Source organism: Panthera tigris, chromosome C1 (assembly GCF_018350195.1).
Source record: "Panthera tigris isolate Pti1 chromosome C1, P.tigris_Pti1_mat1.1, whole genome shotgun sequence".
NCBI lineage: Eukaryota > Metazoa > Chordata > Mammalia > Carnivora > Felidae > Panthera > Panthera tigris.
Genome location: NC_056667.1, coordinates 15834952 through 15861133, shown reverse-complemented (window position 1 = coordinate 15861133; position 26182 = coordinate 15834952). Strand labels below are relative to the sequence as shown.

Below are 26182 nucleotides of genomic sequence, written 5' to 3'. Positions count from 1 at the left end.
TCACCTCCACAGCACCGTGCCTCCCTTCCTGTGAGATCTCTGCTGTGGAGTCCAGAGTCCCTGCTTCATGCCATCACTGCATTGATGTCTCTGGAGTTATCCTTTTGCTTGCCCGTCGCCTCATGTGCTGCGAGCCCGTCTTTGATGCCTAGGACCTTGTCATTCCTTTCAGTATCCTCAGGTCCTGTAATTATCTGGGCATCTCTGTGTGACAGAAAGGGTCACCCTTTGAAGTCTAGTTGCTTTTATAAGATGCTAGGTTCGGGTTACACAAAATGATACTGTTTACTGTTATGTGCGTGTTGTGATCTGTCTAGTGGACATGTATTGATTGATAGTGTTGATAGTAGGCACCCTGAGGCTTTTTATATATGTGTGTGTGTGTGTGTGTGTGTGTGTGTGTGTGTGTGTGTGTGTGTATAAACATATATATATGAACATTTAATGCTATAAATTCCCCTCTAAGCACTTAATTTAGTTCCATCTCACAACTTCTGGTATGCTTTATTCAATTCAAAGTATTTTCTTATTTTCCTTGTGATTTCTTCTCTTTTCAAAAGCTTTCTTTTGTGAAAAATATGTAAGGAACATCACGCCCTCCCCATTAGAAAAATTAGAGTCATAATGGGGCATCTAGGTGGTTTAGTCAGTTAAGCGTCCAGCTCTTGATTTCTGCTCAGGTTATGATCTCATGGTTCGTGAATTTGATCCCTGCATTTGGGCTCTGTGCTGATGGCATGGAAGGAGCCTGCTTGGGATTCCTGTCTCCCTCTCTCTCTCTGCCTCTCCCCTGCTCACCCTTTCTCTCTCTCTTTCTCAAAAGTAAATAAATACAGAGAAAAATTAGAGTCATAATGGATAACTTTGTATCCTGTTTATTGAGAATTCTGTTTGAGCATGGTCACATATCATTAAAATATTGCTTGAAAAGAGTTTTAATGGCTGCATAATACTCCATGTCACTACCACAGTTCAACATCGTCCCTGTGTGGTTGGGCCAGTAGCTTGTTTCTAAACAGTTTTCTGGTATAAGCAACTCTGATTTTCCTGTGGTTGGGCAGGTAGCTTGTTGCTAAGTAGTGATGATAATCTTTGAAAGTATTTGTTGACATCTGTGTGTGCTTAAGATACGATCTGGTGGTTCTGAGTCAAAGTACCAGTAAGTCTTTATAATAATAATAATAATAATAAATAAATATATATATATGTATATATAAACATAATGTACATATAGTCAAGTTGCTTTTCAGAACAAGGCTGCATTAGGCGAAGCTTCAGTGTAGTCAGATTTTCACCAGGAGCAGGAAAGTTGGCATGCTGTCCTTCCTTCATTGACTTATGCCTGGGCCGTCTGTGACATGGTGTCCTAAGAGCTAAGAAGCAAAGATGATGAGAAAAACAAAGCAGTAATCCTTTTAATGACCATTCACAGGGACTGAGAGCTCCACCCCATTTCCCATCAAGCAGTGAATTTTCTTCCAAGTGCATAGCAACTATGAAATCATTGGCTATAAATTTTTGTTCGTTGTGTTGGAAGATACTCTTAAATGGCAGATCCTTGGAGATCTGTCGGAACAGCTGAAACTTCATCTCTTACCTGTGGCCAGTATCGAAGGCACTAGACATACGTAGCCTATTGTTTTTCCACTCTGCAGCCGAGCAGGTTTTGATCTGCGGAAAATTGATTTCCTTCTTCACAGTTTTGGGCACTATGCAGACATCTCTGTTCCCTTCTTACCTCGCTGTCTACGTGGTCCCCAAGTCCTGTTGATTCCCTCGCATCGATAAACTTGAATTCAGCTTTCCTGCGTTCCTGCTGCCACTAAACTGGTTTAGGACTTGATCCTCCATTAGGATTGCTGCCGAGGTGTTCTGCTGGCTTAAAATCACAGCAAGTCATGTCACAGCTGCTTAGCGAGTCAAACCAAACGTTTTGGAACCTATCCCCCGTCTACCACTTCAGCCACTTGGTGTCTTTCTGTCGCACAGTTCTGGAGAAAGTACCTATTGGGATTCATCGTTATGTTTCGTTGTCGCAGTGTTGTTGCATATTCTGTGGACCTGTGCACAGGGGTAGAATCCTTGAAACAAAATGTTGGTGTCATTTGATATTTGAGACATTTTCTCAAGTTTTCCCAAAAGAGTTGTGTTTGAGCTCCTGTTGCACAGCGGCTTGTGCTTGATACTGCTTCATCGTTGGGAACTTTTTGCTAATTGGGTAAGAGAAGACATCTTTCGTGGCTGTTTTAAGTTTGCATTTCCCTGGATTTGAGTATTTTCTCCTGTGTTTGTTAACTAGCTTTATAAGAAAGTTTAGAGAAAGAGAGGCAACCCGTGTTTAAGAATTAGGTCTGTCAGAGACTGAAGTGGCTTTTAGAATGGTAATAACAGGAATAGCTTTATTTAGTTAGTTCATATTTGTTAGCACTCCTAGACACAGGTGAAAGAGCCTTGAAACTAGCTAGCCAGAAGGAAAATGACTAGGGAGGGCTTCTGTCTGTTAATTCAGGGAAATTTGGACAAATCACAGATAAGGCAGGGAGCCTTTTCATGAACTACCTGTTTCTGCTTCTCAGACAAATCAGCATGTTGGTTCCTTCCTAGGCCGCCAAGCTTTCCAGGTCCCATGCCATCCAGAAGTCTCTTGCCACCTCAGAGGGACGAATGTTTCTCCCCCTGTTCCTCACTTTGCCATTTGAAACATCTTGTGGGATTTTTGTGTTTCAGTGATGGATTGGAGCTGCATCTCAGCAGCTCTTGGTAGTGTAGCCGGGGTGCCTGAGCCTCTGGCTCCCGGGGTCCCACACGGACCAGGTTTGCCTGCTCACTGACAAACTCCAAAGGCAGAGACGCGAGTGGTAGTAAAACAAGAAAGGAATTTATTTCTGTTGACACCCTGGACTGGCATCTCCCAAGACTGTCTCCCAAGTGCCAAAAATACTTCCAGGTTTATGTAAGGAAAATGTGAGGCAAAGGCTGGTGGGTACATGCAGGGAAGCAGTGAAGGTCATTGTCCTGGGTGGGGTCTTGCTGGCTCTGGGCCGTTCTTATTGCTTGGGGTGGGTGGGGGAATGGCTCACGTCAGGGGACCTTTTGTCTGAGTTCAGAGATAAGCTGGAAGGAAGAATTTAATCAGTTAGAAAGTTCAAGGTCAAAATGGTGATCATTGAGGTCCTTTCATTAGAACTACAAGACCCAAGGAACAGTTTGTTCTCAGAAAAAAAGGCCTTATAGGGCAGCGGTAGATGAAGAAACTTGGCACATGCAGTTATACAGTAATAGATATCAGCCATACGAACAAAAGTAATGTCTTTAATCTCTAGACCCAACCTGGGGCACGAACTCATGACCCTGAGGTCAGGAGTCTCATGCTGTACCAACTGAGCCAGCCAGGTGCCCCCACAAACCTATTCTTAAGCCAGCTGATGTAGAAGTAAATGAGATGGGAGAGTAGGAAAGAACCAGGTTGACTGTTTTCTCATGCTGGGTTTTTGTGGTTTGGTTCTCTGATCACCCTGGAGACAGAAGGAAGGATTTCTGAAGTTAGTTATAAGGTTTGTAGAAGTTTATATTCAGAGAAGGTGAGTGGCATCACCCTGATTAAATCAGGGCTACTTGTGACCTTGAAAAGGTTACTTGATTTCTAAGCCAGCTTTAGCAAATCCTGCTTTCTAGGGCCAAGTAAGTAATATAAATGGGTCAAACTGGCTAGGGTGTTTACACAGTAGTAAACCAGTCTTTCCTGGAAAACATGTGTGCCTGTCTCCTATCTTGAGACACTCAGCCTTCTTGATCTCTTTTTACACTTTGATAGAAACAGGTATGCAAAAATATTTTTCTGCTATAAGAAAATTGGTACACATGTGATGATAAATGCTACGTGACACCCGTGGCCTACTCTTCCCGTGGATAAAATGAACTTCCAGGGCACTGGAGACTGAATGGAGAGGTTTCATCTGTAGGCATTCTAGCCTCTGATATTGGTATTCTGTTGTGCTGCTTAGGGTGGCTTGGGAGTAATCGCTTGTAGTTAGAAATGGTTTTACCATTTATGCTTTTTAAATAGATTCTCCACTTCTCCAAACAAGACAACAAACAAACCCAGAAAAGCCCCCACAAGACTGGGTTCATGGAGAAATGCGTAGCCCCTATTTGGAAATCTTTATAATCTGTTAGCATAACTGCTTTTATTACTGCAAAGCACTGCCATTGGCTTTTTGAGTTCTTACCTGCAGGTGTGGCCCTAGGGGCCCATAAGCCATAGGTTCTGCCTGGGGGTGGTGCTTCATCACTGCTTCAGCTCTGTGGTGATGGTGTTCTAGCTGATTGAACGCTTTGTCAGTAATACCTAGCCAGCAATTAATTTAAGAAGATGTGTACAAACAAAAAAAACAATACCAACACTCTAGGGCCAAATAATGCAAGTTGCTTTCAACTTCTCACATCTGTTTTGAAAGTTTTTTCAAAGTTCAACCGTGTTTCATCTAATTATCAGGCTGCAGCAAGGACCCAACTTTGGACCTGGTTGAAGAGTACAAGATTGCCCGGGGTGGTGGTGGGGGGGGGGGCTGGCAGTGAGGACAAGGATAGACTCTACTTTTTTTTTTTTTTTAAGTTTATTTATTTTGAGAGACTGCATGCACACATGTGTAAACCAGGGGAGAGGGGCAGAGAAAGAGGGAGAGAGAATCCTAAGCAGGCTCTGTGCTGTCAGCGCAGAGCTCAGACGTGGGGCTCAATCTCATGAACCATGAGATTATGACCTCAACCAGGGCACTCCTCTCCTCCATCATTCTTTTAGTACATCCCTACTTCTGGGTCACAGCAAGATGTTCCACGTTCCTCTTGTACTCTGTCCAGACTTGGAATCAGTCATTTCTCCAAGGAGCCGTGGGGAAGACTTAGAAATCAAGACCTGGTTGCTAGGAGTCTCACCTTATTGCTTCTACACCCTCAGCTGACAAAAGGCCATGTAGTTGGCCTGCCCAATTACATTTCGGATAAGACAACAGATGTTTTTTAATTTAAACATGTCATTTATCGGAAATTCAAATAACTACTGTTCTGTAGTTTATCTGGCAACCTTAATCTTCCTTCAAGTTTACACTTATTATTCCTGATCCAGTACTGCGGGGTTCATTTTATTCTTCCTCCCTTTTCTTATTTGTAACTTTCCAAAACTTGGTTTCCTTTATCCCCAGTATATTTACTTATTTATTCAAATAGAGAATATACGGAAAGTAGTTTTAGAATTGTTAACCTCTCTGTGAAAAGGAAGTCATTAAGATTTGGTATTTGTTCCTTTTTAGCCTGAAGACACCACTAAATGAGCTCGCTAATGAATGACCTTATTCAAGTTACTTGGGTTAGTTCCCCCTTCCCTTCATTGTGGATGTTATTTAGTTGGAATGTGTTTATGTTAGATTTAGGGTTCTCCCCATCCTTACTGATTTCTGTGTGTAACCCACACACAGCCCCCCAGTTCAGCAGTCTATTATAGAACAGTATGTTCAGAAAAGGGTCACATACCCCGCCATTTTTGTTTACCCTAAACCCACTCATATTCTAACCACTTTTATTAGTCTCTGGTTTATCCTTTTTGTATTTTTCTGTTCAAATAGATACATGTATATTTTCTTATTTCCCTATCTTTCTTACACAAGAAAGTGAATTCTATAGGTACTGTTTTGCACATTGCTTTCTTTACTCGCTAATATATCCTGGAAATTACTCCACATCCGTTCACAGAGGTTTGTTATGTGTTTTTCATTTTACAGTTGAATAGTACTCCATTGTGCAGATGTACAGTATCCCCTACGTTTGGCCGTTTGGGTTCCCAGTATTTCACAAACAGTGCTATAATGAATACCTGAGGTGGTGTTCGTGCTGGGTTTTCTTGTACTGTTGGGGCTGTATCTTCAGGGTGAATTCTTAGAAATGAATTACTGGGTCAAAAGGTAGCTATATGTATAGTTTTGTCAGACTGCAAAATTCCTCTCCCTCAAAGTCCTACTACCAGTTTGTATTTCTCAGCAGTAAAGGAGTTCTGTTTCAGCCTTACAAATTGAGTGTAGGGTTTATACCTTCTAAGTTTTCCTAATTTTTATAGAGGAGAGATATGATAAAATACTGTATAGCATTATAGTTTTAATCTGCATGTGTAATATGGAGCTGTGACATTTCTTAATTAAAAATAATATATTTATTATTACTTTTTTTTCTGTTAGACGAAACTGCAAAGGAAATCCGAATTGCTTGGTTGGGATTGGTGAGCATATTTGGTTAGGAGAAATAGATGAAAATAGTTTCCATAACATTGATGATCCCAACTGTGAGAGGAGAAAAAAGGTAAGCCATCATTTTTTAAGTTACTGCTATGTGGTATCCCTCTGGGTTTTTGTTGTTTTGTTTTGCATCTATGATCAGAAACTATAACGGACTTTATGGGAGCCTATGCAGCTTTAAGATGTAATGGAACTAAAAACCCTATAACTGCTTGAATTGCAACAGTTCTTATTGGTAGTAATACTTTAAAACAGGTGGCCATGTAATCCAGCAAGTCTTAAATGATAGTTTTAGTTTAAATGCTGATTCTGTGTTTGCTTTAATATTGTATATTTCATTTCAAACTCATTTTTAAGCCTCTTTAAAGAAAGTGGTGAATCCAGGGAACAAACTCACATAATGATTCTACCTCGCTTTTCTTGGGTTCATTGTGTTAGATATTACACGTGTAGCAGATAGTTTTACTTTTTTAAAAATACCCATTAATGTTTTCTAAACCCTAAAGCCCGGCGTTCACAAAATAGTCAGCTGTATGGATACTCTGTTAAGAATGAATCTTCGTTAAGTTCAGGAATTCTCAGTCTTAGAAGAAGTTGTAATCAACTCTCCTTGTTCCACTTCTCCCAGATCTATAGGATTTCTGGAAGTTTAATTTCCTAAACGTTTTACTCCTAAATGTTGACAGTTTAGGAATAGAGCAAATGAACAAACAGCCTATGTACACATGTTCAGAACAGACCTGTCCTTGAGCCCACCACTTTAATTTTAGATTGAAGGGGGCCAAAGAAGACCAGAAGACTGGAGTTGAGCTGTCCTAAGTCTTTTCCACTCCAGTAGCCACCCCAGAAGTGTCTTTCATGAAATTATGTCCTCGCCCTGGCCAAGAGAGCCTTATGGTGGTTATACCATGTTGACCTGGGTAGTTTTAGCAAATTTTTAATCTGAAATTAAATAGTTCCTCTTATAATTTTTTTGTGTGTGAAAGGAAATTGACTCTATGATTATAAATTTTGCATTTTTGTAGAACTCATTTGTGGGCCTCACTAACCTTGGAGCTACTTGTTATGTCAACACGTTTCTTCAAGTGTGGTTTCTCAACTTGGAGCTTCGGCAGGCACTATACTTATGTCCAAGTACCTGTAGTGACTACGTGATGGGAGATAGTATCCAAGAGGAGAAAGGTTAGTGGGGCGCATGTGGGGAGGGCTCACTTCGCAGATATTGCCAGCCAGAAAACCTTCCAAATGCAGGGAACTAATTTCTTAGTGCTCCGTATGTGCCGGGCGTGGTGGTATGTCCATAAACATTGTCAGGATTCAAAATAGTTTTCACTTTTCCGGTAAATTTGTTAATGGTGCACTGAAATTGTTCATATCCAAGTGAAGGAAATACATTTGATTGTTATTATATAGCTTACATCAATAATTGCTCTAGGTAATACACTGTGATTATAGTTCATTAATTTTTAGTGATTGATGGAAATCAGTCAGTAAAACAGACAAGATTACTCTCTTTAGTTTGAGAGATTTAATATTTCATTGTGACCACAGTCTTTTGTCCTGATTCCCAAATAGGCTGACTTAGATGATACCCCTAAGATTACCGTTAAATTCACTAACCTTGGCAAAATGAATTACCATTAGCAACTACTCATATTGTAAATTTAGAATCAGTTTTGTTTGTGTTTTACACAGGATCAGTTTCAGACTGTTTCTACTGGAATTATTTTATTTCATGAATAGTGTGTCGATTATTATTCTTGATTGATATGACTTTCTATTAGAGATTATTCTCTTTGAGAGGGAACTTTTCATGGAACAAATCAGATTTTTCTCTTTCTCAAAGCTGGGGGATGGAAGAAAATCACATAGGTCTGGGAGCTCCAAGTTGGGAACTTTGACTTTTGCTCCCATCTACATCCTGTGCCGTGTTTTGGATGCTCTTGGTTGGGCACATGGCTCATGTCTTTGGCTCTGAGAGAGAAAAAATAGGATTTATAAGCCCCACCACTTCTGACAGCCCCGTCAGATAACAGTAACACTTTTAGAGTCTCGATCTTTGTTAATTGTAATTTGTGCTTCAAAACACAGTGCTTAAGGGGTGCCTGGCTGGCCCAGTCCATAGACCATGAGACTCTTGATCTTGGGGTCCTTCACGAGTTCAACCCCCATGTTGGGCATGGAGCCTACTTAAAACACCCCCCTGCCCCAAAACATAGTGCTTAAAACTCTTCGGATTATTTCTCCAAAGCTTTATTTTCATAGTTCTGAATATTTAAAACTAGATTAATAGTATACTGGGTGTTTTATTTTATTTTATTTGTTATTTTTTTTAAGTTTATTTTTGAAGAGAGAGGGAGAGAGAGAGAGAGAGATATCATGAGTTGGGGGAGGGGCAGAGAGAGAGGGAGACAGAAAATCTGAAGCAAGCTCCAGACTCGGAGCTGTCAGCCCAGAGCCTGATGCAGGGCTCAAACCAACAAACCATGAGATCGTGACCTGAGCCGAAGTCAGATGCTTAACCAACTGAGCCACCATGCATCCCAGGATATTGAGTGTTTAATAATGTATGGGACATCTGGGTGGCTTAGTCGGTTAAGCGTCCAACTCTTGATTTTTGCTCAGGTCATGATCTTATGGTTCATTAGATCAAGCCCTGCCTCTGCTCTGTTCTGACAGCACACAGACCCTGCTTAGGATTCTCTCTCTCTCCCTATTTTCTGCTGCCCCCCCCCCCCCCCCGCCCCGTGTTGTGTGTGTGTGCTCTTTCTTCTCTCTCAAAATAAATAAATTAAAAAAAAATAGGAATGTATGCAAAGGATGAGTAATGTTAAATGGATCCTTTTTGATAGTATTAGTTTGCTGAAATATAAATTTACCAGTGAGAGGTCAGTTAAATAACAAATGAAAACTAAATTTCTGTTTTATAAAATGATGTGTCATGGCCTTTAATGTGGCTTCAATGTGTATCTTCAAAAAAAAAAATTTTTTTTTTTAAATTTCTAAGCACAGGAATTTTTATTTCACCAAAGTCTTCCCTGACCTTGTTTTCTGATAAGACTGTACATTTGTGGTACTGTCCTAGCTGATACAGTGCAGTGGAGTGCAAAGGCTTTACTTTGGAAATGATGGGATCTGGGTTCTGCTACCAACTCAGCCATTCCCTCATTTTACAGATAAGAAAGCCAGCAGAGTATGAGTTATTTATGGAGTTATACAGATGGCGTACCTAACCTATAAAATAGGAGAGTTGGAGTATACACACACTTAACTTGAATCGCTTTTAACAGCCTTCAAAGCATTTGCACCCCAGGCACCCCAGGAAGTGAGATTTTTATCTTTGTTTTACAAATGAAACATTGACTTCCTGAGAGTCACAAGTGGTAGTAAAGAGATAAATTATTCAGGGTCCAAAATAAAAGAAAGTACACAATAATTTGAATAGGGAAAGAATAAGGAATTATTGTTATATATATAATTTTTATGATATTTATTTTATGTAATCTCTGCACCCAATGTGGGGCTTGAACCCCAAGATCAAGAGTTGCACAGTCTACTGACTGAGCCAGCCAGGCACCCCGAATTATTATTATTATACAAGATAGACTTAATTTTTTTAATTTTCAAAGCATATTTTACTGGAAGGGTTTTTTGGAAGGGATTTTTTAATAGTTGACATTTTAGTTTCAGGTGTGCAGTGTAGTTATTTGACAATTCTATATGTTATGAAATGCACCCCAAGAATAGGGAATTAGTAACAGGAAATTAGAGTAATGGGGGAATTGGTTGGTAAGAATTAAAGAGGACTTAAAAAATATAAGAATAGCAGATACACAGAGCAGCCACTACTCCCAGGGCAAAAGAGAACACCTAGGGAGGGTGTCACCCCCCACTGCTCAGGCCCGAAATCTGGACCTCTGGACAACTCCCTGCGCGCGCTCACTAGGTGCCTGAGAAGGTGCTGAGCTGCTGCTTCAGTATGAACCCCTGCTTGAAACTGACCACAGGGAGGTCCTGGGCCTCAGAAACCCCTGCTAAGTCACCTGAGAGGGTGCCCAAGGGGTTGTTCAAGAGGAAGTCCCTCACTAGAGGCAGCCCCCTGTGACACACCAGAGGAGACACTGGGGGAAGCTGTTGGAAGCCATTTGGTGCTGGTTTGGCTGCAGGAGCCTGGTCGGATGCTTAACCAACCGAGCCACAGGTGGGTCGGGGGCAACTGAACCCTCCAGTACCTTCTGCTGACAAGACCTTGTGCAGGCTGGTAAAGGAGAGTTGTTTGCCAGGCTCATCTGTGTTATCACAGAGGAGGCAAAGAGGGTGGCAACTGGCACCCAAGATCATACTCACATCTTTCGGGGCTCTTGTTTTCTATTTACATACCTTCCCCAGATTCATTAAAACTAGCAACTCTAGGGGTGCTTGAGTGTCAGTCCGACTTCTACTCAGCATCCGACTTCTCAGTTCGTGATCTCACAGTTCTGTGGGTTCAAGCCCCATGTCTGGCCCTGTACCAACAGCTCAGAGCCTGGAGCCTCGACCCTGCTTTGGATTCTGTGTGTGTGTCTCTCTCTGCTCCTCCCCACCCCCCTCTTTCTTTCAAACAAAATGAAAAAAACATCTTTGACAAAACCTAGCAACTCCAAAATTGTAAGATTTTTAAATACTACGTCATTCATTCAAGTTTGAATCTTGTCACTTGCTTCACCTATGGCAAGTAAACATTAATGAGATTACAGTAAAGTGTTTGGCCATCTTATGCGAATGGTGAATATAGTCCATGGTTTTTATTACTGGAGTGAACGTTTCAGTGTGATTTGACAGTTTGGAAAACTGTAGTCATGAATGCTGTTGTCATAATGCACATACAGTCCTTGCCTTTGGGGGCTGTATATGGATAGCTGTGGCTACCTCATTCCTTCCAGAACAATTGTTTCTGTTAAAGTTGTAAAACTGTAATAAAACACTAATATACTTCGGATATAAGGGCGTTTAATCACATTCTCATGTGAAGAAGTACATATTTTAAAACAGGAAAGGAGTAGTTTTTAAAAGACAAACGTGTGTTTTTAATAGATTATGAACCTCAGACAATTTGTGAGCATCTCCAGTACCTGTTTGCCTTGTTGCAAAACAGTAACAGGCGATACATCGATCCATCGGGATTTGTTAAAGCCTTGGGCTTGGACACAGGACAACAGCAGGTAAATGTTTTTTAAATGTTTTTTTATTAAGTGAAACAATATGATATCTTTTTATTTTTTAAATGTTTTTTTTATTAAGTGAAACAATATGATATCTTATTTTTTATTTATGTTGGTTTTTTTAGAAGAATGGCAAAAATAAATTTTCTTTTATAATAAATATATATTAATCCAAAATTCTCAACCATTGAGTAAGATGGAAGCTGGGAAGAAAAAGACTGCTTCCTAACAAGTTCCCCAATCCCACTCCCAGAAAATAATAAAGAACCTTAAAATTTTTTTTAATATGAAAAGGTACCCAGGTGTTCTTTAGAATGTTTGTAGGGGGAAATGAATTGAAATCCTTTTTAGAAATTAAGTGTTTTGTTGTTTTTTTTTTTTTTTTCCTATTTGGAATTCCAGCATTTATTAGCTGTCCTGCATATTACACATTTTCCTTGATCTCATTTCTGAAAATTCATGCATGGGTACAAATTGATTCAACATAGCTCTAGTCCTTAGTTGAACATGCTAACTTCAAAAATAGAGGTAGTTTCTGGAACATTTCACTTGTTGCTGTTTGTATCAGAAATTGAAAATCAAGATAATGATTTTTCTTTCGTTTTCATTTTCTGTTTCTTTTTCTTTTTTCTTTGTTTTTATTTTTTAAATTAACCCCAACTTGTGTTGTAGGATGCCCAAGAATTTTCAAAGCTATTTATGTCTCTTTTGGAAGATACTTTGTCTAAACAAAAGAATCCAGATGTGCGGAACATTGTCCAGCAGCAATTCTGTGGAGAATATGCTTATGTAACTGTGTAAGTGTGTTTCATCTTTCCCAGGGTACATTTTATTCTAAGACAGTTGCTCGTATGTGATGCGATTTTCAGTTCAGTTCCAAGTTATAGCCTTCGTGGGTTATCGCGGGACCTGAAATATTTCTAGTAATACATTTCCAGGGGGAACATGAAAGCAACTCACTTGGTAAATTCAGTTGGACTCATTCAGGTGTTGAGACCTACGTGTGGTCAAGCTCTTGCCATGGACTTTGTGGCTGGGGTGTGAGTTGAAAGAGTAAGATTGGAGCCACTCTTAAGAGTAAATGCAAAATGCCTCTGAAAATTTTTCCTAAGCGTAAAATCCATGCTTCACCAATCACTTTCTGTTTTTATTTTTAACATACAGTGTAAATAATTTCTGTGAAAGAGAACCGAGGAAATAAGGCGGTAAATGCTTCTCTCCATGGTTCTAGAATGTAATACAATGGAACTTTATTGTTTTCCAACTCTGATCTTAACTTTCACTCTGTTTTATTATAGTTGCAACCAGTGTGGCAGAGAGTCTAAGCTTTTATCAAAGTTTTATGAACTGGAGTTAAATATCCAAGGCCATAAACAGTTAACAGATTGTATCTCGGAATTTTTGAAGGTATATAGTTGTTTCTGCTCATTAACAGTTAAATATTATTCTGAATTTGTAAAAATTTAATGGCTAAATTCATTACTTCAGACTTTTCCACATATGAAGTGTCTGTTTATGTCATAATCTATAAGAAACTTTATGAATTTTTGTTTCAATTTTTTTAAGTTTATCTATCCCCAGAGATATGAGAGCCTGAGCGGGGGAGAGGCACAGGGCAGGGGGCGGGGTGGGGGGTGTTGGAGAGGGAGAGAGAGAATCGTAAGCAGGCACTCCGTACAGATGGAACACGAGGCAGGGCTTGAACCCACAAACCGCAAGATCGTGACCTGAGCCGAAGTCGGATGCTTAACCAACCGAGCCACTCAGTTGCCCTGAAACTTTGTAAATTTTAAGGTGTCAAAGCAGATTGTGTATTAAAATAATTTTTGGATATTTTCAGGTTATTTTACGTGTAAAGTTATGTGTAAAAACTTGTATGTTTCAGAGTGGTAGAGTGTTTTAAGGGAATGTAAGCTCTGTTACTACCAGGTTAGTTTGTCCTTTCATTTAATGAGAACTACAATGTGTGGAATACAGTTTTCTTTTTAAAATCACTGTGGTCATTCTTAAATCCCTCCACTGCGTATCTCTCCTTTCTGTATGTTTTGATTTATGTGGGAAAATGGAAGTGGGTCTCTTTTGTTCAGAGTTGAAAAGCTGCTAAGAGGAATCCTTTGTTACCAAGGAACAAGCGCTTAACATAGTAGATGAGCTGATCATATAGCTTCACATCTTAAAACATTTTTGTGCCTTTCCTCCTTTTTAGCACAACCGTTAGCCTGCTTCGAACACTCATTTATTGAATTCATTCAGCTAAATATTGATCGAGCAATTACTGCTTTCACACACTGTTTTCAGCAGTTGGGGATAACCATAGTGAGCAAAAGAGACAACAGAGTTTTGCCTTATAATGTAGTGGTTTTGGGACCAGAGAAGGACAATTAAAATAAGGATAAGTATAATATATAGTGTGTCAACTATAATAGGTATTGTGGTGAAGAATAAATCAGGGAAGAGGGATGGAGAATGTGGTAGCAAGGAGGGTAGGTTGGTTGCAGTTCTAAATAAAATGATGGAACGTGAAGGAAGGAGCCACGTAGGAAAGAAGGAGGTGTAGAATGCGCCTGGTGGTTTGAGGAACAGCAGGTCAGTGTGCCTGAAGTGGATGAGCAAGGGGAGAAAGTTGGAAGTTGCGGAGATAACTAAGCATCGCCTAGGATACGCCTTTGCCAGAGGCTTGGACTGTCACTGTGAGTGCAGTGAGATGCCACCAGGGGGTGCTAGTCATAGGAGAGTCCTGATGTGTTTGAATCCTTAGCTCTGGGTGCCGTCTTGAGAACTGGCTGAAGGTGGGGCCGGGGAGACAGAAAGAGTTGACGGTGGCTTTGACCGAGGGTTAGGTGAAGAGGTGAGAAGTAGTGTTTGGATTTTCAGTGTGTTTTCAAAGTAGAGCTACCACAGTTGCAGACTGGAGAAGAGAGGAGTCCACGATGACTGAGGTTTTGGCCTGAGCGCCAGGAAGCATGGAGCTGCCAGAACCGCTGTGACAAGGGCTGTGGGAGGACTAGGCTTGGGAGAGGAATTGGGAGTTTGCTTTGGGGTATGTTCAGGGGAGGGCATTGGGGGCTGGATAAAACTAACAAGGGGTTGAGAGAGATGAGGACATTCAGACATAGGGAATCAGGGAGGTAGGTGCAGCTGGCCAAGGATGCTGAGGAGGGGCACTGGACAGTGAGTTACGAGGACATGCGGGAACAATTTAAAAAGAAACCAACATTAGCTATAACACTGAATTTCCTGCATTATTCTTTTCGCTTAATGTCATCAGTGTGGTTCAGTAATTTTAAGTGTGTGTGTGTGTGTGTGTGTGTGTGTGTGTGTGTGTGTGTGTGTGTGTGTTCTGATGCCCATATGTAATTCCCACCCATTTCCCACTCTTATTAAATTAATTTTGTTGTATCAAAGTACATAGGATTTTTTTTTAACTTAGAACCTACTTCCTTGGGGGCACCTGGGAGGCTCAGTGGGTTAGGCATCTTGGGTTTGGCCCAGGTCATGATCTCGCAGTTTTTGGGTTTGAGCCCTGCATCGAGCTCTGTGCCTGGAGTCTGCTTCAGATTCTGTGTCTCCCTTTCTCTCTGCCCCTCCCTCCCTCCCTCTTTCTTTCTCTCTCAAAAATAAATGAACATTAAAAAATTTTTTTAAAATCATACATTTTGGAAAGAGCCACATCAATTTTAAATTGTTGTATGCAAGTAAATAATATTCCTGCCAAGTAGTACCTTTTATTGTAGGTGTCCTTTTTTGTTACTTGTAGTGGCTTGACCTTCAACAGCTTGGGGGGGGGGGAGACTGTTAATGAACATGAAATTATGCTTTCCATCAGAGATTTGATCAGTTTTTAAAAAAAACCTTTCCACCCTCTACTTTTTTTTTTTTTTTTTTTTTTTTTTTAACTAATATGTCTTATTTCTGAGCAGGAAGAAAAATTAGAAGGAGACAATCGATACTTTTGTGAAAACTGTCAAAGTAAACAGAACGCAACAAGGAAGATCAGACTCCTCAGCCTTCCCTGCACCCTGAACTTACAGCTGATGCGCTTTGTCTTTGACAGGTAAGCATGTGCAGAGTAGCAGTGTTGGTTGTTCATTGTGGCCTGATGGGGACAGATTCTACCATAGACAGAGAAGGTAATACATTGCTTACAATTTGAAACTCTAGATTTGGGGGTGAAAGTTGTAGGTGGGGCCCGTCCTTTTGACTTGCAAATAATTCATGGTTTGATCGCAAAATTCTTAGGTAAGCCGGACATATATGAGTTAAAGCTAGAAAGGTAGGGAGTCCTTATTTTTTATTCTATTATTAATTATTAAAAACTAGAAAAGGAAAACAAACATTTAGGTAAGGAGTGAATTGTCTTGCTGTTCCTGTATTTCTGTATAAGAAGTAGAGTAAATTTATAGTTAACGGTGCTCCAGCCCCCACGGGAATATATCTTTGATTTTATAATTACAATAAAGGCAGTGTTTGCGTATGCACATTACTTCTGTGCAGGAGCTTCGGTGGCTCTGTTGTGATTAAATTAAAACTTCCGGAAATAAGTTTAGAATCACCACTTTAAATTCATAATTTCAATCTATTATTTTACACCGATTACAAGACAGCATTATGTCGACTTCTAATCGTACAGGTTTTTGAGCAAGATTGCTAAATGAAGCCTACCTAGCTACCAATGCGTTTTTTATTAAACTAGGTAATAGAGATTATACATTGTTTTATGATTGTTTTAAATATAAATATAATTAGCTTTCCTCTTGGTTAGGCAAACTGGACATAAGAAAAAGCTGAATACCTACATTGGCTTCTCAGAAATTTTGGATATGGAGCCTTATGTGGAACATAAAGGTAATGTTTTTACCGAGCAGTGATAATTTTAATGCTCAGAGAATGTAACTTGTGATCTGCTTGTGATGAATACAGAACAGCAGTTGATTACTAAATTTTATTTGCTAACGTTAACGTCTGTCTGGGAACAAAGGCTTTTTAGGCAAGCCGAGATGTGTTACTTCCATTTTTCCGTGAGTAAGTACACAGCAAAGGCTAGATGGTTCGTCAAGATCTACATAATTAAGTGTACAAAAGAATAAAAACATGAGAAGGTGTTTTACTGTCTGAACCCACAAAGTGGTCCCTTAGTGTCAGAACTGTATCTCTAATCCTCATAAAGTGAAGTCTGTCTGAGCTGCCTCCATTCGTGTTTGTTTTATTTTTTTAACTTTTCATCAAAAACTTTAGGTGGCGTAATTTCAATATGTATGCTCTGATTCATATCAGTGATGAGTTCTATGATGGTATGCCAAACGGTTTCCTACCCTTTTGTTTTGGTGGTCTTCACCTTACATACAGGGTGATTATTGATAGAGGAAGACTTCTTGCCCTTTTGTCCCTCTTGCCCTGACCTGACCGGAAGGACTGTTGCACTTCTCAGATCGATCTTCCTGTCCATTACATTTTTAATAAAGAAATTAATATCATGAACTCATTCTCTTTCCATAAAAAGCTTCTGGAGGCAACTTACAATAGAAACAAGCCATAAAATAAAACCTTTGAAAAAAACCATTAGATAGGTTGGGGAATGATGTATTAAATACTTAAACTTTAAAATGTGTGATGCTCTGTCACTGTTGCGGGTTTGAAATTTGCACCTTGGTGCAGGAAGAAAACAGCTGCAGACTTTGCACCTGGACTTTGTTACTTTTATATTTGGCTGAATGAGTAACTTAACTGTAGTCCACTTTGGTTAGTGGTTTGCTTCCTGCCTCCTTTGTTCCAGGTAGTTGTTTAAAATTAGAGATGTCTGATAGCCTGGTGGTTTCTCCGAGTCCAGAAACTTAGATGTAAAATTGGCACTTTCCTTGTCTCCACTGTATGATTTTGATAGTTTTTCTTACTAATGTTACTAAATATATTATGTATTTGTCTAATTTGTACTGTAAGGAGCACAAGATGATTATGAAATAGACTTGACGTGTCAAAAACTCTGTAGAAATATTTAAATTTAGTGTGTGCATTGACTAATCTCTTAGTATTTAAATAGAAGAATAAAAATTATTTCCTTATTTTAGAATTGTTAGCTAAGACTAGTAAAATTAATCCAGTAGTTTGTAGCTATAGACCTGTCTTTCACAGGCTCTTGTACTATTTGCTGTACAAACACACAACCTTCTAAATACTGAAAACATTACTTTTTGTTAAAATTGCACAGGGTTGGGTTCATTCTTGGTAATTTGGAAAATTTAGAAGGCATAAAGAATAAAAACTACCTGCAATTCTGTAACTATATCACCAGTATTTGTTTTCCTGTATTATTTATATGTGTCTATGCATACCTATCCATATGAAGCTGAAAAAGTAGGTCTAAAAGATGGTCTTTTTAAGAGGAGAATTCACTTGTTTCCTTAAATAGTGGGCCCGCAGATCTGCAAAGATCTGTAAACCAAGGGGTCTCCATTCCTTGAACCTTTAGCCCTTGACTCTCTAACTGAACTTTTACCATATTTCTTAGAGATTTTAATATACCTGTAGACCACCTTGAGGGTCTGGAGGCTGAATAAAAGTCATAGAATTTCAGAAGAAACCAGTTACATTTCAATACAGTTAGCTGGGCACCTGGGGGGGGCTCAGTCTGTTGAGTGACCAACTTCGGCTCAGGTCTTGGTCTCACGGTTCGTGGGTTTGAGCTCTACGCCAGGCTCTCTGCTGTCAGTGCGGAGCCTGCTTCGGATCCTCTGTCCCCCTCTCTCTGCCTCTCCTGGCCCACACTCTCTCTTCTCAAAAATAAGTAAACATTTTAAGTAAACTAGTACAGTTAGCAAAACATGAAGACAGACTTGAGATCCAGTAATAAAGGTGCCCATTAAAGAACAGATTCCACTGGCTGTCCACAACTACCAGAATTCTGAAGCTGTTGAGAGTAATGAATTGGTAAGTATAAATTCAGGCTGACAATGGTAATGTGATATGAAAATTTTTGTGTTGTTGTCTCTCGGTCACACAGTCATAGTTACTGCTTCTACTTGTATGGTGTATCATGATTTAATTTAGGGAATACTATGTGGAACTCCTATTAGAAGCGATCTCTCCCTCTTCTCTCCCTCAGCCACCCTGAGGGGCACACCCTCCCTTGTCCTGCTGTTGTGTGCACCATACACATCACTCTATTGACTTTCCTACCTTTTTAGAATAAGATATAACACATTCATAAAAGTCCAAAATACACGTTTGGCTTGAAGAATTGTCACAAAGTGGACATCTGCACGAGCAACATCCAGGCCAAGAAATAAAGCTTCCCAGTACTCTAGAGTCTTTTTTGTTGCCCCTCCCAGTAACACCCCCTTCCCTCCCCTCAAATCATAGGCACTGATCTGGCTTTTATGGTGCTTCATTTATTTTTTTATTTTTAATTTTTTAAATGTTTGTTTATTTGGGGAGAGAGCATGCATGCACGGAAGTGAGAGAGAATCCCAAGCGAGCTCTGGCCTGACGCCGGGCTCAGTATCACGAACCGTGAGCTTATGACCTGTGCTCGGATCACGAGACAGATGCTTAACTGACTGAGCACCCCAAGCACCCCTATTTTTTATTTTTATTTTTATTTTGCTTCAGTGCTTCACGATGTAAGTTTGCATCCCTGGACATTAGGCTTTAGTTTACCTTTTTCCTCCTGGGATATTGCCAGGTGAAACCCAACCCATGATGAAATCTTGCACTGCCTGCCTCCCTGGCTCCTTTATCTGGGCTGTGGTTGAAGGTGGCTGGAGAAAAACACTGTCATAGCTGTGTGTCTGTCTGCGTCTCAACCCTTTTAATTTGGGGAATTGCAAGCTTATACGAAAAAACGGAATCCCAATCTGGATCTTTAAAAAAAAAAATTTTTTTTTTTAATGTTTTTATTTTATTTTTGAGAGAGAGAGAGACACAATGCAAGCGGGGGAGGGGCAGAGAGAGAGGGAGACACAGAATCTGAAGCAGGCTCCAGGCTCTGAGCTGTCAAGGCAGAGCCCAATGCAGGGTTTAAACTCAAGGAGTGTAAGATCATGACCTGAGCCGAAGTCAGATGCCCAACCGACTGAACCACCCAGGCGCCCCCCAATCTGGATCTTTTAACTGCATCGGTCCACTTACCCTTATCCCCCCCGCCCCCACTTACCCTTAAGTACTGATCTTTCCTCTGGTTCAAATCTGTACCACGTTTTATGGCTCCCCGTTACTTGAATATGTTTTAAAGCTTCTCATTTCTTGAAACATAGCCTACTTTTATAGTCCATGACTGACTCTTAGAATGTTGTGCAGGCTTATTTTGGGGGTATCGGTAGGTTCTTTTGTTGTTGTCACGTTTCTTTTGTACTCGGTTATCTTTGATTGCATGCTGGTTATTGCACATGGAAAATCTGTGGGGATTCCCTTAGGGCTGGCATGACGCCACATCCTCCAGTGAGACCTTATTTCTGCCAGGCATCTGGAATCCCTGCTAGTTAGGTACCAGCACAACCTGAGTTCAATGCTGAGGTCCCCTTGTTCACCCAAGCTGTAAGAACCTGATACAAAGGCCAGACTAACACCATGACATTCCCTTCCCACCCCACGTTCTCTTTCTCTTGCTCTCCTCAGGGGTAGTGGGTTTACTTTATGGTTTCCTGAGGTTGGGGAGATGGAGAGGCTTTTTCTGGTTCACTTTTACCATGAAGTAATGGGAGAGGGCAGTGTGGTAGAAAGAACAGTAGGTGGGGGAGTCCAGGTAAGCCCTAAAATATGGAGTGTGGACCAGCACACCAGGTAGACCCAGCCTGAGCTGTCTGATATCACTATTCTCTACTTCCGTTAGTTAACACAGAAAATAACATGTGCACTTAACTCTGGACATAGTGTCTTTACCTCTGTAATCAGTACAAGTACCTTGGGGTGCCTGGCTGGCTCAGTTGGAAGAATGTAACTGTTGATCTTAGGATTACTTAAATAAAAATAACAAAAACCAAAAACACATTACAAGGACCTTAAACCATTAAGAAGTCGATCCTCTCTTAAATTGCTTATTTCTTGTGTTTGTTTGGTTTTTTTTTTAGTAATTTTTCAAAGTTTGTTTGTTTATTTATTTATTTATTTTGAGAGAGAGAGAGAGAGAGAGAGAGCGCGCGCAAGCATGAACAGGAAAAGGACAGAGAGAGCAGGAGAGAGAGAATCCCAAGCAGACTCCACATTGTTAGCCTGGAACCCAGTGCGGGGCTCAAACTTATGAAATGTGAGATCATGACCTGAGCTGAAATCGAGAGTCAGACCCTTAACCACCTCAACCACCCAGGGGCTCCTGTTTTCTGTATGTATTTTAGTTCTGCTTTTTAAAAAACTCAAAGGCTGCCTTATTGTGTGTAGGACTGTGGGTGTTTTGTTTACCACCGTCTTTGGTTTATCATTCATTCCCTTCTGCATTCTAGACCTCCCCTCTGCAGTGGCTTTTTTTTTTTTTTTAATATGGAATAGAGCTTATAAAATTCCTTTTGAAAGGGTCTGTCGATGGCAAATTGTTTTCACATATCATTGTCTGAAAATTGTCTGTATTTTGTTCTTGTGACATTTATTTTCCCTAACGTGGGCCGTTCTGTTCACGTGCAGTGCTTGTGTTGCCGGTGAGGGGTTGGGGCCTGTTTTGTCATCGTTAAGAGTTTTTCTTTGGTTTGGGCATTCTGCAGTGTCACTGTGACCTGTTGGGCTAGATTCTAAGTGTATTTATCCTCCCTGCAAAAGGTATCAAACAATTCCTCAACCATCGTGTCTTAAAATGTCTCATCCCCACTCTTTCTTCTCCCCTCGAATCCCAATAGGTGTTTGTTAAGGTGTTCCCTGACTCTTCCATTGCTTTATGCTGTGTGTCCCAGAATTTCTTTAGCCCCACCTTCTACTTTACTGATTTCTCTGCTCAGGTGAACCTACTCTACCGTTAAGCCTTTCTGTAGAGTTTTGACTTTGAGTTATTATAATTTTCATTTCTAGAAGTTCAGTTTGGTTCTTTATCATATCTGATTTTTTTTTAAGGTTTATTTTTTTTGAGAGAGACAGGAGCATGAGCAGGGGAGGGGCAGAGAGCGAGGGAGAGAGGGAGAGTCCTAAGCAGGCTCCATGCAGAACTCACGAAACCCTGAGATGACCTGAGCTGAAATCAAGAGTCAAGAACGCTTACCCGACTGAGATACCCAGGTGCCACTACAATGAGTTTTACGATGTTTAATGATATAGAAAGATGTTAATGATATATTTGTTAGAAAAAACTGCAGGTCTCAGTGTCAGTAGTGGTTCTGTCTGTATTATGGAGTTGCTAATTAGTTTTTTGTTTTCTAATTTTTAATAAAATAGATAGAAGTGATTTTTTTTTCCCAGTACATATGTATTTCTCCCCATGATTGGTTTAAAAGATTTTCTTTAAAAAAAGCTTTAGAATATTGTATCTGAAAATGGCAATGTTCATTTGCCGATATTTGGATAAATGGGTAAAGCCTTCTCTTGCATAAACCATGTGCATGATATGCTTTTGTTTGTCTATTTATTGGTTTTCTTTAAAGTGAAATAGGAATTTAAAAGTACTTCTGAAGAAACCTCAGTGCAGAATCATTTTGCATTTTTATTTATTTGAAGTTTTATTTATTTAAGTCATCTCTGCACTCAACATGGGGTTCAGATTCAGAACTTCGATTGAGAGTCGCACGCTCTTCTGCGATAGCCACATGCCCCTCATTCTAGATTTTTTAATTTAATTTTTTAACGTTTATTCATTTGTGAGAGACGGGGGGCGGGTGGTGGCAGGGGGAGAGAAAGAGAGAGTGAGATTCTAAAGTAGCCTCCAGGCTCTGGGCTGTCAGCACAGAGCCCGACGTGGGGCTTGAACCCGTGAACTGTGAGATCATGGCCTGAGCCGAAGTCAGCCACTCAACCGACTGAGCCACCCAGGTGCCCCACCTCATTCTAAATTTTAATGTTTTCTCTCCTGTTTCCAGTTATCTTGGCCTATGCCTGTTTTGACAGCAATTTTTCTTTTTTTTAATGTTTATTTATTTTTGAGACAGAGACAGAGCATGAACGGGGGAGGGTCAGAGAGAGGGAGACACAGAATCTGAAACAGGCTCTGGGCTCCGAGCTGTCAGCACAGAGCCCGATGCAGGGCTCGAACCCACGGACCGCGAGATCATGACCTGGGCCGAAGTCGGACGCTCAACCGACTGAGCCACCCAGGAGCCCCAACAGCAATTTTTCTTAATGGCTTATCTCTAATTTTTTCTAAAACATTTTTTCTTCTTGAAAAAAAATTTTTTGAATTTCACACTCCCATCTCATTAGTTTGTATAAGTAATTTGTGAGAAGAATATGATCACCTGATTCTTGGTAAGTATATAGGTGAGCCAATTCATGCAGAATAGCAAAGTGTACTACAGAATAGCTTTGTAACCCTGACCTGGGTGCCCAGAGTGCGATAGCTTTCCATCTGTATATTTTGCAAGGGAAATGGAGAGTCAGTACAGTCAGGTGCTTAAGATAGCATCTGCTATATTACTTTGTAAAACTAAATTTTTTGTAAAAAAAAAAAAAAAAAAAAAAAAAGGTGCCATGTTTTGAATTCTATCAGATAGGAAAACAATTTTAATCATTACCGTTAAGGCTCAGGATATAAGAAGAAATATTGTTGTCCAAAACGTTTTTTACTTTCTCCCTTTCTCTTTCTCCAGGTGGGTCCTATGTGTATGAACTGAGTGCAGTCCTTATACACAGAGGAGTGAGTGCTTATTCTGGCCACTACATTGCCCATGTGAAAGATCCACAGTCCGGTGAATGGTATAAGTTTAATGACGAAGACATAGAAAAGATGGAGGGGAAGAAATTACAACTAGGGATTGAGGAAGATCTAGGTAAAACCTTTAAGTTGTGAGTGCCCTTTTAAAATATAAATTTTTTTTTACTGGAAATATTTTGATAAATTTTTATGGCCCAAGATTGGTATGGGTTATTAAGGGTATTTGCATGTCTTAAACACACGTAAAATCTCTGAACATCTTTTGTTAGCAATGCCTGAATTAAAAAAAAAAAAAAAAAAAAAAAAAAAAAAGATTTTCCTCCAGAGATGGTTTCCATGATGTTTTTCTTTGTGTTGGGAGATGTATGTTGGAGAAATAACTCTAGCAGGGGACCTTTGCTCTGAGAACAGTGCCTGCTCCTCCCTGTTAAGTATCTTATGCCATCCCCAGAGTGTGATGCAATGCCTCTGGGGAGTAAGCTGCTTGCGATTTTGTAGTGATGAGGTCTGCCTTCACAGTACTTTGTGAATAGCACCTTACTCTGGAGCTGTCATCCTGTCCATTTTCTTGGGCCAGAAGACCCATCCCTTCCCTAACGAAGTGCACAGTTTTTCCAGTAGAAGCCATCTCAGCTGAACTTTTCATTACTCTGTCTCCGTGTTTGTCATTCTTGGATGAGGCTTGGACTTGGGAGTCTAAATAAGAGAAAAGGAATGGGAATGGGTGTGTGTCTCCTCCACAGTTCTTCGTGGATCAGAACCACTTGCCCAAGGTGTCAGGGAGGAGCATGGCCATTGGAGTTGGCTTTCCAGGCATGTGGGTAGATCTTTCTGCAGAGATTTAAGTGGCAACGATATTCTTGTAATTGAGAGAGGTATTTTCTGCTTTTAAATAACAGGTGTTTATAGATATTCAGCAATGTTATTCCCATCCCATCTTAGTAACACTCAAGGTCTTAACCTTTGCTTATAATTTTTCTTTTTGTGAGAGTCTTTCTGGGAACAAAACTGAGATGTAGCTTTAAATTATGAATAATTGTGTCGTGGTTTTATTTGACTGTTCTTCACTGAAGTTTATTCGATTTGTCTTCATTTTAGTCAGAATTGTAGGAATAAAAGCATTGGTAAGGCTGTCCTATCTACTGTTTCTAAGCAGCCCTAAATTTTAGAGTAGTTCAAGAGAAAGAGACTCCACACCTATCAGGATTCCATTCCAGTGTTTTTTTGTTTGTTTCTAATGTTTATTCTTGAGAGATAGAGGGGGAGGTACAGAATCCAGAGCAGTCTCTAGCCTCTGAGCTGTCAGCACAGAGCCCGACCCCACAAACCGTGAGATCATGACCTGAACCGAAGTCAGGTGCTTAACCGACTGAGCCACCCAGGCGCCCCTCCATTCCAGTGTTTTAATGCCACTACGCAATGTTCGTTACAGCTTTCATCTGTTGTTTTCTTTTCATCAAAAACAGAAAATCCTTGTTTGTTAAATTCCACGAGTCATTTTCACCTGTGTTCTATTATGAACTTTTACGAATTGTTTTATATTCCCATCTTCTACAAAGAATTGAACATGTTAAATCATAATACTTTCTGGTTAGAAGTGCCCAACTGCCTCTTTACTGTATATGCTCCTGACGTTTTTAATTTACTGTTATGGTGGTCTTCAAACTTTTTGTTCCTGTATTCTCTATAAGCATATTGAACGAATTTGCGTTCCTTGCATGTTTTAAAACCCGACATTTTCATCATAATTTTAAGTGCTCCAAATAATGTGACTTTCTGACATAGTGAAACTGGAACATCACTTTTAAGAGCGTCCAAATGAAATTAGTTAACAGTCAATACCCACTATTTCAGAGACATATGAATTGGTCTTTGTTTATAGCAGGACACTTTCAACCCTCCCCCTTTCTCCCATACTAGTATTTCCATCATTTCCATCTGACCCTGCAGAATTTTATTCTAATGGAATATACTTCAGATTTCTTTAACCATAAAGCTCTAAATAGTTAAAGTTCTTTTTGATTGAACTTTTTCTTTTTTCCCCCCAATATCCTTCTCCCTTTCCCCTTCTCCCTCCTGCCCGCCCCCCCTTGCCTCAGGATCCAGCTTTATCTTTTAAATTATAAATATCACCACATTGGTCAATCCCATATGAGTATGTTATAGAATACTCCTGAATCAAATAAAAAGCAAAATTTTATTGTAAACACATCTTTTAATGACATGGCTGAGAATTTTTTTTTAATCCCTGGGTGAGGTTATATCTTTCCTTTGTAAAGTGGGAGAGGGATGACTGAGAAAGGAGAGGCAGGAGCTATCAGTGGAACCTCAGCTTTGAGGCAGCTCGATTCTACAAAAGTATATAGTGAATTGGAGATCTGGTCATTGATTTCCTGAGAAGTAAGCATGATCTCATACCACCGGAAGGTTACCCCTGGATCCTAGGCACCAATCTGAAGATCACTTTCATGTGATCCACTTGCCATGCAGAACACTTAGGAATGAATGCCATGCTACTGAATTTGTAGAGATTAGTGGCTAATCTTTATGCTCATTAGCATTTCACTATTTTGAACATGCTATTTTATTTCTTTGGGCAATTAAATCTGCGTATTTTTTTTTTTTATAACTTGTTGAATTTTGATTTTAATTCCAGTTTACATATAGTGAGTCAACAATTCATCTGCCAGTGTACTCCCTAATCCCCGTCATCTGTTTCACCCAGCTGCCTGCCCTCCTCTGCTCTGGGAACCATCAGTGTGTTCTCTGTCATAATCTGGATTTACTGTATTTTTTTTTTTAATCCTTCAAAGAACATTCATTTTGGAGAGAGCTCGAGTGCGCAAATTGGGGGAGGGATGAGAGAGGGTGTGATCAGAGGATCCAAAGCTGTCTCTACACTGACAGCAGCAAGCCCAGTG

At 40.0% G+C, this 26182-nt stretch overlaps 1 protein-coding gene across 5 annotated transcripts in view; it reads left to right on the top strand.

Annotated features, from left to right (window-relative positions):
* The window catches only part of USP48 (ubiquitin specific peptidase 48), an 89370-nt gene that overhangs the window by 19719 nt on the left and 43469 nt on the right, over nucleotides 1–26182 (top strand). For 4 of the 5 annotated variants that reach the window (XM_007083823.2, XM_042993894.1, XM_042993893.1 and 1 more), the window contains 8 exons: nucleotides 6228–6348; nucleotides 7310–7466; nucleotides 11358–11485; nucleotides 12158–12282; nucleotides 12784–12892; nucleotides 15406–15539; nucleotides 16248–16330; nucleotides 23197–23376. In XM_007083823.2, coding sequence (XP_007083885.2) covers nucleotides 6228–6348; nucleotides 7310–7466; nucleotides 11358–11485; nucleotides 12158–12282; nucleotides 12784–12892; nucleotides 15406–15539; nucleotides 16248–16330; nucleotides 23197–23376 — 1037 coding nt within the window. The remainder of the gene's footprint in view (nucleotides 1–6227; nucleotides 6349–7309; nucleotides 7467–11357; nucleotides 11486–12157; nucleotides 12283–12783; nucleotides 12893–15405; nucleotides 15540–16247; nucleotides 16331–23196; nucleotides 23377–26182) is intronic. The other variant, XM_042993895.1, reaches the window with a different exon arrangement.